This window comes from Pocillopora verrucosa, chromosome 8, assembly GCF_036669915.1.
Source record: "Pocillopora verrucosa isolate sample1 chromosome 8, ASM3666991v2, whole genome shotgun sequence".
NCBI lineage: Eukaryota > Metazoa > Cnidaria > Anthozoa > Scleractinia > Pocilloporidae > Pocillopora > Pocillopora verrucosa.
The window spans coordinates 20,912,643-20,925,933 of NC_089319.1; the positions used below are offsets into that span (position 1 = coordinate 20,912,643).

A 13,291-nucleotide genomic window follows, 5' to 3' on the forward strand; every position below is an offset into this window, starting at 1 on the left:
GTAAGTTTCGGTAAATTTATCCAACCACTTATTTGCAGTTTAACTTTTAACGCGAAACTCCATTTTAGTTTAGTTTGACATTTTGTAAAGAAACTCTTGCAGCTTTTGCAATCTGGAAGAAGTTTGAACTTTTTAGTTATTTTATAAAAGTCCAACCATCTATCTTTGCATCTAACTTACAATGAGAGCTGGGGAAGACGTGAAAGTGAGTTTAAAACCTTGTTAAATGCAAGCAACAAACACATCTCGACAAGTGGCTGCGACTCTGTCGTAATTGCTTTCCTCGTAAACATTTTCCCTAAAATCCCAATATTTCTCGTTTTTGTAAGTTTTTTAGCTAGAATCGAGCTTGAAAGTCAGTAATACTCATTTGGCATAGATTTTAGTGGTTAACTGGTTAATTTAGGCCTCAAAAGTTCACTAGAATGTAGTATTTGGTTGAAGCCGTTGGGGCGATTTGTCTTGTTTGATCCGTAAAATCTATTCAACTTGGCAACTTTCAGTAATTTTGACATTAATTCAGCCTAAAATTATCCCAGGGTAAGTGTTATTTGCCTTATATGACTTTATTCCAATCCTTTGTGTGTAAGAGGTAAATTTTTCGTGTTGTAAAGAGGAAAATTCGACGTAAACTAAGAGTATACCAACAGAAACAGATTTGTGTCTAGTTGTGGTTCGAGCTGCTCGATTGTCTTCCTTCTTCTTTACCTTTGAATTACAATCGCTAATATTTCACTTGAAAATGGGTTAATGAAGCTTTTCATCACAGAAAAAATTGGGAATCACTCTCCTCTTGAAAGGGAAGATTTTATTTCTGTATTTCGTTTCTGTTAAGGGAGATTGTTGAGAATTTCATAAGTCACGTTCCGAACAACCGCCGCACCGCCATCTTGTCCATTACAGTTATCGTTACGATGCAAAGATCGTTGTCTTTTTCTAGACTTAAGAGCAAGTTTGTTTGACTTATTTCAATTTTAATTTTACAGGAGGATTTTATTCTTGTTTTCTATCAACAGATCTGTCCATTAGGGGGCTAATTTTGCCATTTTAGCGGTGCAACGTATATTCGAAGACAACGCACCTTCGATGAACACAATATCTACTTTCAAAGGGTCAGTCAGCGACAACAGATGAAATTCATTTGTGAGAGTACTGCTACTTTTCATTAATTTTTTGAACTATGAAATTAAAATCAAGAGTTTTTTTCATTCATTTAGTAGAAATAGAATGCGTTTCGAGAGATAATATACCAGATTTTGTCGAAGGTTTTACGCGTATCATCTTAGCGTCGGGTCATTTATTGGCGCTAAAACGTTCTGAGGCAAGTATTGGTGAATAGAAATTTAGTTTTCGTTCTAGGACTGCTTCTCTTAAGGACGCCATAAGCCCATCTTTTCAGTTAAGGCCTATGAAAACTTGTCGTAAGAAATTTTAGGTAAATATTAAGCCATCAGATATACTTCAAAATATTTTTTACAATTTTAATTCTTATCGTCGACACACCCTGCGAGCGCTAAGTCGGTTTCCTTACGGAACAATTGTTTACGTGTTGTTTCACAGTTCAGTAATAGAGTTTATACGGTTTACTCGAATCTTTCCTTTATGAAGGATAAATTTTTAAAAAATAGAATGCTACTCTTTCCTAAAATTCAAATATTTTCTCAGTTTTATTTTAAGGAAATTGTTTGATTTTGAATGTTTGAATTTTCACCTTTCGAATCCCCAACCGTACACTAGACGTGTTTTGCATATGTAATGACTTCTTGTACCTTCTATTATATTCAGGATTTCTAAAGATTTCTGCGTTCCTGTTTTAAAAAATCGTGGATATTAATTTTTTGAGAGCTTCAAAAATTTTCCATCAAATGGAAATATTTCTGTGTTGTCAATTTTAAGTGGCAAAATGTGTTTGTGCGAGAGATGTCAGGCAAACTATTCATGTCTAGCATGAGTGAATTAATAATGATTTTCAGATAATCAAATGAGCCCTCATCTTCAACATAGATATAATTTATTAGTCATAACTTCTGCATTGCTTTTATTTTTGTCTACCATTTGAAAAAACAAAGGAAATGTTTCTTTAATTTGGAATGCTCAGAAAATTTAAGATATTTATGCTGGAATATTATTTTGACTGTTTTTTTTTTATTTTTGTTTTATGGATATTATCTCAATCAAGGAGGGCATTTGTTAAAGATTTCTGCTCTGATCTTTTGCTTTATTTGCTAAAGTAAAAGTCAAGTCAGAAATCTCTAAAAAAGGAGTCTTAATCCTAGGTATAACATTTTTAAAACAATTTCAACTGAATTTTCCTTCTTGGTAGATCAGTCATTATGACAACAAGATCTCCAGATGAGATAATTTCAACCAAATGACCTGTTCCAAACTTATTACAACCTTACATTCATGCAAATTTTTTAGCAAAAAAGTATTTTGGAGCAATTATTTATAACCATAAATAAATTGACTCTTTACACCTTAACATCGATTGAGCATATTCTCTATACTGCTCTCCATAAATTTCTTATGTTACTGAAAAGGAGAATTTTCTTAACATTCAAGCTGCTTCTATCATTGCTAACCATTTTTTTCATGGTCATACTCTTAACCCTTTAAGCCGCAATATCAACATGTATATTCTCATCACTGTTCTCCATATGTTTCATAGTTTACGGATTGAGAGAATTTGTTCAAACATCAAGACATTTCATCTTTGGTAATCATTTCATTCTTGTGATCTGCACATTTGATCAGGTAGTGATATTGTTCAGAGAAATTAGATGCTGGTCACTACTGGAGCTAAAAGGGTTGATGTTGATACAGGTGTGATACTGTAGGGATAAATTAGATATGAGTCACTCTTAGGAGTTCCATCAGGTTGTACCAAAGAGAAGTCAGACTGCATTTACTAAAAGATGTTGATAAAAGATGGATAAGAATTAGAGTTGGTGTTACTGGATTACCATATTTTTGGGGGGTATCTAACTAAGCATACAGAGACAATTGGGGTTCTAGAACCAGCATGTGTTTGTGTTTGTGTGGATTTTAAAAATAGTAATGCAATATCAAGCAGAGGAGTGACAAGATTTAAAATATATATATATATAAAGAAACTGTAAACTTCTGTGTTGAATGAAGATACTAAAACCAATGAAAAACAAAAGTATTCTTTTAACTTTTACTTTGCTTTTGCGCTACACGTTTCACCGCTGTTGCAGCTCTTCAGGCATAGAAATAAAAATAAAAAAACCTCTCTTATTTCGAAATATAAACCCATTCTTAATGGCTTGAAATCACACTAATTGCTCGCACGCACTTTGAATTACAATAGCCATTATTATTGTAATTACAATTAGATCAGTGACGTAACAAGTCAATAAACACACTTTGCTGTGCCTGAAGAGCCGCAACCGCAGTGAAACACATAGCACAAAAGCAAAGTAAATGTTAAAAGAAGACTTTCATTTTTCATTGGTTTAGTATATATATATAGATAAATATTTTAAGAGGAAAAATGGACACAACTACATTTCCCAGACAAGCCTGTTTCGTGAATCGCTTCACTCTTAAACCCCTGAAGAGTGAAGCGATTCATGAAACAGGCTTGTCGGGGAAATGTAGTTGCGTCCTTTTTTCCTCTTAAAATATTTATTCAGCTCTGCTTCAACATATTGAGCACTGTTCCACGCGAAAAATCGACTTGCAGACTCCCTATATATATATATATATATATATGTATATCAATTGAGAATTATTATTTGATTCAATGTCAAATTTTTTATAGTAAGATTGTAAGAATTTTATGGCAGACAGTAAGGAGAATCATAAATCTTGGGAATGAAAGGGTTAAATAACACAGTATGACATACATGAACACAACCTGATTCACAAAATCAACTTTGTTTGCAGTCTTCCTGAGTGTTAACAAAAAACACTTCAATAACTCCCTCCTCACCCCCATGCAGAACTTCAATTTTGTAATAAGCCCCCTCCTCTCAGTCAGATTTTTAGCACATTTGAAGACAATTTCAGAAAGGCAAGGTCACTCTTTGCAATCTCAAAACTTAGTCTGTTTAATAATTTGATATATAATTTTTTATGATGTTAATAAATTATTGATAATTTTGGTCTATTAGCAAACCACTATGACATTGTTTTTGTTACTTTGCAAAAGCTACAGTTTATATAAATGTTAATCCAAAAATGTTCTTTGAGATAAGTCCATGCTATCTATTTAGAGAATAGATAGCATACAGAAAATAACAATTACAATGACTAGATTAATGAATAGTATAATAGTATTGATGAATTAAGTAAATAGCTACATAATATGATATTACTGAAGGAAAGAGTTGTATTTAAATTGAGAGAAGTGTCCTATGATTACAATTTTTGTGTTTTCCTCAGCACAATAAAAAAATGCTATCAGCATTTGTGTTTTAAACTGAATGTTTTCATAGACAGCAGGGTTTTTTCTTTCGTGACATTTCACTTGTTTGGTCATGGCTAAGATGATGCAGAAATTTAATCCAAGGGGGCATTATGTGAATGTGTCAAAGTGAGAATGGTCCCAATGTACTTGGAAGAGAAAAAGCTTATGCATGCAACTTATTCTATTTTTTTGTTGTTGTTTTTCTACTTTGCTTTGCATTTGATTGGTACACATGTGCCATGAGTGTGGTTCATAAACCTTAATTTATACATCAATAAAAATGCAGTTTCTTTCATGCAGGAGTGCAGCTTGGTGATGTATTTATTGATTTGGACTAAAAAATACCGTCAAATGTCAAGGGTTGAGGCGTGCATTCTGCTTCAAAAAAAAGTATTCAGGCTTAGGTAATTCAGATTGTTCAATTGGCCAACTTCTGACAATCTGGGATGTTTCATTTCAGATCATTTCCACACCCACCCCATCACTTAAATTTAACTACTTTGAGAGTTGGGTGAGTTTTAGTTCCCATGCTTTTCTCTAAGAGAAGAAACTTCAAATCACCCTAATAACTTTGAACCAATTCTGAGCTGTATGGAAGCACTCGCAAGAGGTGAGGTGTGCCATTTCCTTTGTTTTTGTCTCTGTTTTTTTTAAATTTTGAATCACCAACATTTTAGGATCCTACGTACAACCGTTTTTCTCATTGAGATCCTTGTAACCTTTTTAGCTTGTCCTCACAGCATTTGACAGGTGTAGCTGTACATTGAACTTGGGCTTCCTGTGCTAAATCGCCTAAGCGAAAAAGTCATCATCTGAGCAGATCTTTTAACAAATTCTCCCTTTGATCTCGAAAGAAGCGTAACAATGTTAGCAAATAATTAAATAACACCTTTCAGGTAGGTACCAAGAGATTGCTCCTTACATAGCCTTACTTTTCATCACATTTTCACGGTCGTTAGGAAATACGCATTCAGAAAATTTCAACTACCAGATCAGACGAAGGACGCTTTCGCCTGGTTTTCGGGCAATCTTCGGAAAAATGGACGGAAGAACGCATTAGGAAATCTAACTTTTTGGAATAGCCTTAATGGTGTAAATGATTATTATGAAAGCTCATAAAACAGCTTCTCGGTAAATTTTAAGAAGCAAAAAACATAATCGCCATCTGTTGAAGACGATTATGAAGTTGTCGCTCGTCCCCAGTTCTCTCCATCGACGCGGCCATTTCACTGCCTTCAAACGTCACGTGTTTATGCGGGGTCTCTGAGTACGTATAAGGCAAAGTTTCGTTTGTAGTTCGCACTAATGATGATGGACGTTGGTTATATCACGGCTGGAACGTTTTGAACAAGGGAAATAGATAAAGGACATGAAAAACAACATCGGATGATCATTTGATTGAAAAAGAGAGAGTTATATGAAGTACAAGCCGATTAAGTTCTAAGGAATAATTAAATTTTACTTTGACGACTAGCTAATTTTTTCTTTTTTTTAAATACGGTACACCCTTAACCGCTTAAGTGTCACAAGGTGGGTTTTGCCAGTGGTTTGCGACGTCGTTATCGTTTCTCATGATCGCCTGGAGACGGTATAAATCAGTTTCTAATATCAATGCAAACAGTCACGTATGTTGTCGACTCATCATTAATTACGAGACTATCACGCGCAATTGAGCTTCACTCATTTACGTTTCGTAATAAAAACTGGACTGCGCGCGACCACCATAACGTTTATTCAGGGTGCCTTTTTCATCTAACATCCTCTGAAGTTAATATGCTGCCAGCCACACACTGTATGCACAGCTGACCGACGCCTTTTTACGTAAATTACCCCGCATTGTTCACTAATGTTTCGCGTAATTTGCCCCGTTGTGTTTCACCATTCATTTCAGCGAGTTAAAATCTTCATTAATTGAAAATTGCGCACAACTTTCTGCGAAAAAGCTGCAAGGCCCTATAATACCCGAAAATATAAAATTTTCAGGCTGAAAGTGGTAGTTGCCCGTGTAAGACAAAAAATTGTACCCCGGACACGTCGAAAAAAGTCTGCTCAAATCCAAGTTTAGTTTCTCGTATCTCAAATTGCAAAGCTTCTTTTTGTTAAGTCAATTTATGAATATTTCATTTTTCCAAAGATATTTGATAGAGTTACATTTAAAGCGGGAAAAGAATGGTTTGTTAATACAATTAATTTTACATGAGCAAATCGGGATATGATCGATAAATATTAAAAAAAGTTTTCGTCCGTGCTATCAAAAATATAAGCTTCTCTCGAATCAACGGACAAAGCTGGTGTGAAGGTGATTTTATCCCTCGCGATTTTGTAAATTTTCAACTCGATCAATCCATATAACACATCTTTTTAACGGTTTAAAAGCCAATTGCATCGTGTATTTACATCACAAGGAGAAAATGCAGCCCTCGTATCAACAAATAAGCTCAAATGAAAACGATAAAAACAAATGAACTTTTGTTGCGCCGAATAAAAGTGGTAATTAGTGTTGCGTAGGTTGAGTTTAAGAGATATCGAGCTTTGTTTAGTATGTTAATATTTCTGAAATCAAACTCTGATCACTGATTTAAATGGGGTAATGATTATAGCTTTGTTAGTTGTTTACAGAAGCAATGAAAATCTTTTATAATAGGGCTCAAGCTCATATGCGCTATCAGTTACCAGATTGCTCTTGTTAACGAGATGAGCGGTTGAAAGCACTTCAGAGTTTCAGAAAAGGGGATTTGTTGTTCTACAGAATTAATCTCAAGTGATTCAAAGATATCGGCGACGAGTGCGGATTAATTTGAAAAGCATTTTGAATTATGTGTTCATTGCAACCTGTTCTTTTGTTTTCCTTAACTGATAACTCGCAAAAGTAAGAAAAAACTTGTTATCAGCAAATCAAACAGTTTTGCACAGCAATTATTTCGGCAAAGTGAGTGAGTAGAAGACCAGATTTTTTGTTTTAAAATAGCGGTTTGCAATCCATGTAGCTGTCTTAGTCAAATGGTTGAGTTCTTCTCATACAACTTTTTCATTTGTTTGTTCCGATTACTCTACAAACACACGAGGAATAACATATTAAAAATCTATATTTGAGTGTCGTCTAAATGCCATGCAGCTTTTTCGCGCGGTGTCAGCATAGTTGTTCAGTCGCCTTCAAGTTCAGCAAGAAGCGTTTCTTTAAGTTAAGAGAACATCAGTTTTCTTGTGTTAGTTCAAGTTACAGTGAAAATTTATCTGAAAAAGGTCATTTAAAGAGACAAAGAGGACTCCATTTAAAAAGGTGTTGGCTTAAAGAGTCTTCGTCGCGAGGTAAACTTTGATTAATTGCATGCATGAAAAACCAACTTGAAGGAAATTTGTTCCTGTCCTGCTAAATAATATCATTCAAGTTCATTTGCGAGTCACGTGGAGATTTGGTTTGACGAAGAACAGAACTTGAAGGCCAATTCTTCTTCACTTTTTGCTCATGGAAGTGTTAATAATATAAATGGTTGTTTTGCATTTGTCAGTCAGACTGTCATGAAAAGTCTTTACTCGTTGAACTTTAAGTTACTAGTGAAGTCTTAATGCGGAAAATAAGAGCGTTTGACACGAATACTTTTTACTGATCTAGGTTAACTTTAAGAGTTATCCTTCAGGATATAGTGTCGGGTTTCAAAATGAGAAGGAATTTTTATCATTTGGTGTTCCTACAACGAATGCTCTTTATCTACAAACATGTGTAAGCTAAAGGCTTAAAGTAAGAATGCTTTAATTCGTTTTGTCGATAAATGACCCGGCCAACTCATTTGAAACCCGTGTGTTCTATTTTGACTGAGATGATTCGGCGGGCGGCGAAACAATGTCACACTTTCAAATGCTGTTGAGGTGTGAAATAGAAGATATTTTGTTAAGTTGTGGGTAAAACCTGAGTGTGGGTTAGATTTTCCTAATCAGGTGAAAAAACTATTTGGATGGACTAAAAACTCTGTTAAGTGGTTGTTTAAGACAGTGAAATCAAAGTTGACGGCCGATCAATGAAATGGGACAGTTTCCTCCTGACTGTAACCTCCATGGCAACATGATGATGCGTAGTAGAGCGCTCGCTTGGAGATGATTTTTTGTGTCGCTTAACAAAGCGAGAAATGAAGCTTTTGACACGCTCTCTTGGTATTGGCTGGCAGGCGTCTTTCACACCAGCTTCAATTAAGGGTTGCGGGCATTCAACACACAATTGGACAGCTTTGTAAACTCGTCCTCTATATTTGTAGCGAGTTTGCCTGTTAATTTAGTTTCTACGAAGCGAGCCTCGAGGATCGACCACATACATTATGGATCTCCTACGCCATCGTTATCTGTACTCGCATCACCATCCGTATCGCCTGGCAGGAATGCGATACGGGGCCGTATCACCTTATCAAGTTGTGTCTATACCTCGTTGCACCTGCGAGTGTTACTGTGAGAGGAGTCGAGTGCAGTTTGCTGAGGGTGAATCTCGAAATGCACCAGACACCGACAGGGAAGGAAGAGCCAGAGATTTCGATGATCTGAAGAATGGTAAGTTGTTCATGCCGCGGGGGAATTCCATTGTCGGAGCACTGCGAGTGAAATACTCTCGCTCTACGAGTTTTTTAAGTGCATTTTGAACTTTTCACACGTCCAGTTTATCAAAAATACAAATTTTTACGCGATTAACGAGCTGATTTCTGTATGTATTAGCTTTTCTACCGTCCAATATCATCTTTTTTAACTTCCTGATAATATTGTAGTTGGTGAGTGCGGACGTTCAAAGAAACGTCAGTGAGTCGCGATCAAAAAGAAACTGTCGGAAGAGAAAACTACAGTTAGGCTTGATTCAACTTGCCAAGAAAAACTGTTTCAAAATTGTAGTATCCCGTGAGCTTTAAACCAAAATATCTGTCCCCTCGAGTGAATCCTTGAGGCGATTAAAACTTTTTATTCAGATTAATAGCTTCAAGACAATCTTACTCAAGGCACGATATTGTGCAGACGTGAAGAAACTCGTACAGAGAACACATCATTGGGCCTCATTCATTGCTCCATGAAATCGATAACCTATTCTCTCAGTACAAAATCTAAGTATCAATTATTTCTAAAACCAGGGAACAGCTGTTTCTAATGCAGAAGTTTATCCTTCTTGGCAGGGCTTTGTTTCGGAAATGTTGCGCTTTTTTGACTACAATGGTAAAGATAATGTAATGAACTCAGAGTTCGGTTCGGCTCTAGATGAGTACTTTTGTGTTGTTGTTTTTTTTCGGCCTGTAAGTGGCTAATTTCAGACAAATTTAAAAGAAAATGATCCTCTATATGTCCACCACTAATTCTAGAAGACTGGATTCATCGTCTCCTTTACAGAGAGTTATCCAACGCAATATAATGTGCTTTTTTTTGTTACAAATGACTATTTTATTCATTTAGCACCGACGCTAAAATTGAAAATCGGATATTGGTTTTTGAAGTTTTAGAGGTAAAATAAAATACACCTTCGTTATTTCCAATAGTAAAACAACCTCTGCTAGGTTTTAAACGCAGAAAGTACGGGTGCGCTAAGACCTTTTATTAGCTACTGCTGTTTTTTTACTAATAAAATATTGTCATACTAATGAATCCTTATTAGCGCTTGTAAAATCTTTAAGAACCAGAATAAATGTAACATTTCTAGGCACTTACATTAACATTTGTATGTGGTTTGATTTCACCTACGCTTTTCCCATAAAAACTTCAGTCTTTAAGTAGTTGCTTTGTTTCGATGGCAAAATGAAATTCCATCTACTTTGTCTGCTTTAGTGTGTTACCCAACAAAGTTCGACTGAAATCTATACATGCAATGTAAATTTTTTTTCACAACAATTTAACCAAGGTAAGTCTGAGTTCTAAACCTTTACTCGAATTTATCTTACAGAGAAAATGTCCGATCGATTCGTTGTAAGATATCAAAAGTCCTTTATTTGATATCAATGTTTCCTAATGTCACTCATTCGCAAATCGATTTCGACATAAAATTCAACATAATTAACTTCTACGCGATACCTTGGTTGGCCCATCTTTGCCCAGCTGCCAGCTTGTGAAAACAGAGAACCGGCGCTTATCGATCATTCTTGAATTGAAGTATACACAAAACCAATGCTTTATACAAACTGCGATTCAAAAATTCTCACCATCTAAGTATTTTTTTTATCGCCTCATTATCTCTGTAAACTCGTGCAGTGGGCTGTCGCGGCACTGATTTGTTTTCTGACAAATTGCCTCCGACACAAATTAACCATTGATGGCGAGGTAATAGTGATCAAGTATTTCTAATAAGAATAGTTTCGTAACGGTAAAAAGATGGCGATTTCCGCATGGTTTCGTGCCCTATTTTTAATGAGCTTTTATAAGCGTGCTCTACCGGAGCTGTAGATCTAAGAATCAATTTTTGTTGGATCGAGAAGCGGAAATCGATTATAATCCTAATAGGAAGTCGCTTTGAAATAAATCAAGAGGAACGGTTAACATTTACTGCATTCTCGTCCACATACCCAATCTTACTCATTTTCGAATTGTTTTCACTCAGAATAACTGTTAAACTCCCCTTTCTTTCTTTCTCTGTTTTTCTTTATGTTTTGATATGAAGAATGATGTTTCGATTATCTTGAACCCGCTTTTCAAAGGTATTTAGGAAATGCGAAAAACGTGACTTTTCATGTAAATCGAGTAGTTCTCTTTGGCAAACTTGAATTAGAGACTCCAACTGAGAGCTGTAAAATCAGAGAGAAAATATATGTCGAACGGAGTTCTCATTCGATTTCAAATCCAATTCACTAATCATTTTAAATCGACTAATTAATCCAAAATAGACCTAAATCTATTTCTAATAATTGGTGATCTTTCCCTGTTTCAACCTCAATAAATGAACAAAGGAGACAGTGCGCTCTCTGATTGTTTTCACTATGATTTGTTTAATGTTATGATTCTTTCATGACACTGCCTTCAGGGACTGTGTTGTTGCACCTGAATACAGTGTTAATACATATGCACAGGTGCTGGTGAATATCGCTATTCTGTTGATATCTGCGAACTAGATGTGTCCAAACAAGTAAATAACTCCTATACGCACGTCAACCTCTGGGAGGGGCTCTTCGCTGGCTTCTTTGTTTTGCATACCGCATAAAGGTCCCGGATGTGTCACATATCACTCAATCTTAGATAATTTGAGATTGAACAGTTTCAGTACTGCGGTTAAGATCCAGTGAAACTGCGTTTCTGCTAGAAAAAAAATTAGAGTTTCTAGTTAAAGCATCTAAGTAAAAAGAGTTCACGATTGAAGCTCAGAACAATTTCCTGATGAATAGGCACATAGTTGTACTCATTATCAGCGGAGCTAAACAGTATCCTAGTAGCTAGCAACTCAAAGCTTTGTCAGACTCTAAAAATCAATGCACTTTTCGATAAAGCATTATTAAACTAGCCGAACAAAAGAAGGGATAAATATCTCGAGGGCATAAGAAAAAATAAAGAAAGGACATGCCTCCGGCCTAAAGTGCGATAAAAAGAGGCGATTGATTTTATATTTACATCATGCGGCCATTGGTTCAAGAGAGAACTTGAAGGGGGTGGGGGAGGGGAGGGGGTCGGCTTTTTAGCTACTCACTAAACGCATTGAAGTACAAGGGCTCCAAACAGTTGAATTGAGTCAACTTCTCAATGAACTAGTGCTCATCATTTATTTAATTTCCGCAGAAGACTTTTGTCACGATAAAACAGGAGGTAGGAGAAACAGAACCACTTACAAGAGATGGCAAATCGAGGAACTTGAGAGAGCATTCGCTCTGAATCCCTATCCAACCAGTGTGTTCAAAAAGTCCCTCGCTTTAAGACTGGGACTGAGAGACTCGCGAGTTCAGGTAACAATACTCTCGTGTTTTCATGTGCGAATTTCAAAGTTCAAGGTGCACCCTGTGCTGGCCATATGCTCTTCCTTTAAGGACAATTATCATAATTTAGTAACTCTTCACACCCCAAAATCAGTGTACATATTTTCACATTGTTCTTCATACATTTCCTAAGGTGCTGACAAGAAGAATTTGTTTAACAATCAAGAGCTTATTTAGGTGGTGATCATTGCCTATATTCTTGCGACCTTGATGTGTGATGCAGGGGTGATTTTGTAAGGAGAAGTGAGATGCTACGATTTAAAGTATTAAAAAGAAATTTGTCATACCTCATTCTCTCCTCAGGTCTGGTTCCAAAATCGTCGCGCGAAGGCAAAACGAGAAAGGCACGGCTCGTCTGAGTGTCTAAATGATACAGAAGTGGAAATTACAGAGGAGGAAAGATCTTTAGAGGCGGAAAATCAAACTGACGTCGAGGAAAACAAAGAACTTGATGTAGACGTCGACTAAAGCGAAGTCTATTTGCTTTAATTTTTATCCAATATCATTGGGCTCGTTTTTGACAGTGATCTCACAACAATATTCAAACCAGAATAACAAAACCTTCATCTTTAATCACGCCAACCTCAATTTAAGGCAACGATAATGGAGGGATAAGGAAACCATCTTGAAAGATTTAAAACAAACACCACTGCGAATGCACAATTTCTTGACCCTTGGCCAACCAGCTTGGCCCATAGATATATATGCTTAAAGCATTTAATTAGCTTAAGAAAAGACCAAATATGCTGCGTGTTGATGTGATACGATGTTTATAGAGCTAAGATGACCTGAAAAAGCTTATGTTGAATTTTATTGAATATCTATTGCCAAGAATAATATGGCCATCGTAAAGAGATAAGTCAATAAATGTATATATGATGTAAATAGAAAACCATCGTAAAGTTAAAGTTTATTGTTTTCTTGATGTCCTATTCTCTCTCAGCGG

The 13,291-nt window shown here is 35.9% G+C and overlaps 1 protein-coding gene across 1 annotated transcript; it reads left to right on the plus strand.

Annotated features, from left to right (window-relative positions):
- The first annotated feature begins 8,732 nt into the window (after positions 1–8,732).
- LOC131782967 (homeobox protein Hox-C8-like) lies at positions 8,733–13,167 on the plus strand. Its single transcript, XM_059099703.2, has 3 exons — positions 8,733–8,968; positions 12,152–12,315; positions 12,649–13,167. Exons 1-3 carry the CDS (start codon positions 8,743–8,745, stop codon positions 12,811–12,813), a joined length of 555 nt encoding a protein of 184 aa, XP_058955686.1. The 5' UTR covers positions 8,733–8,742; the 3' UTR covers positions 12,814–13,167.
- The last annotated feature ends 124 nt before the right edge of the window (positions 13,168–13,291 follow it).

Coding starts and splice junctions, on each gene's coding strand:
- LOC131782967 (XM_059099703.2), top strand. CDS start 8,743: ATGGATCTCCTACGCCATCGTTATCTGTACTCGCATCACCATCCGTAT. Junction 8,969..12,151: donor TTTCGATGATCTGAAGAATG/GTAAGTTGTTCA, acceptor TAATTTCCGCAG/AAGACTTTTGTCACGATAAA. Junction 12,316..12,648: donor TGAGAGACTCGCGAGTTCAG/GTAACAATACTC, acceptor TTCTCTCCTCAG/GTCTGGTTCCAAAATCGTCG.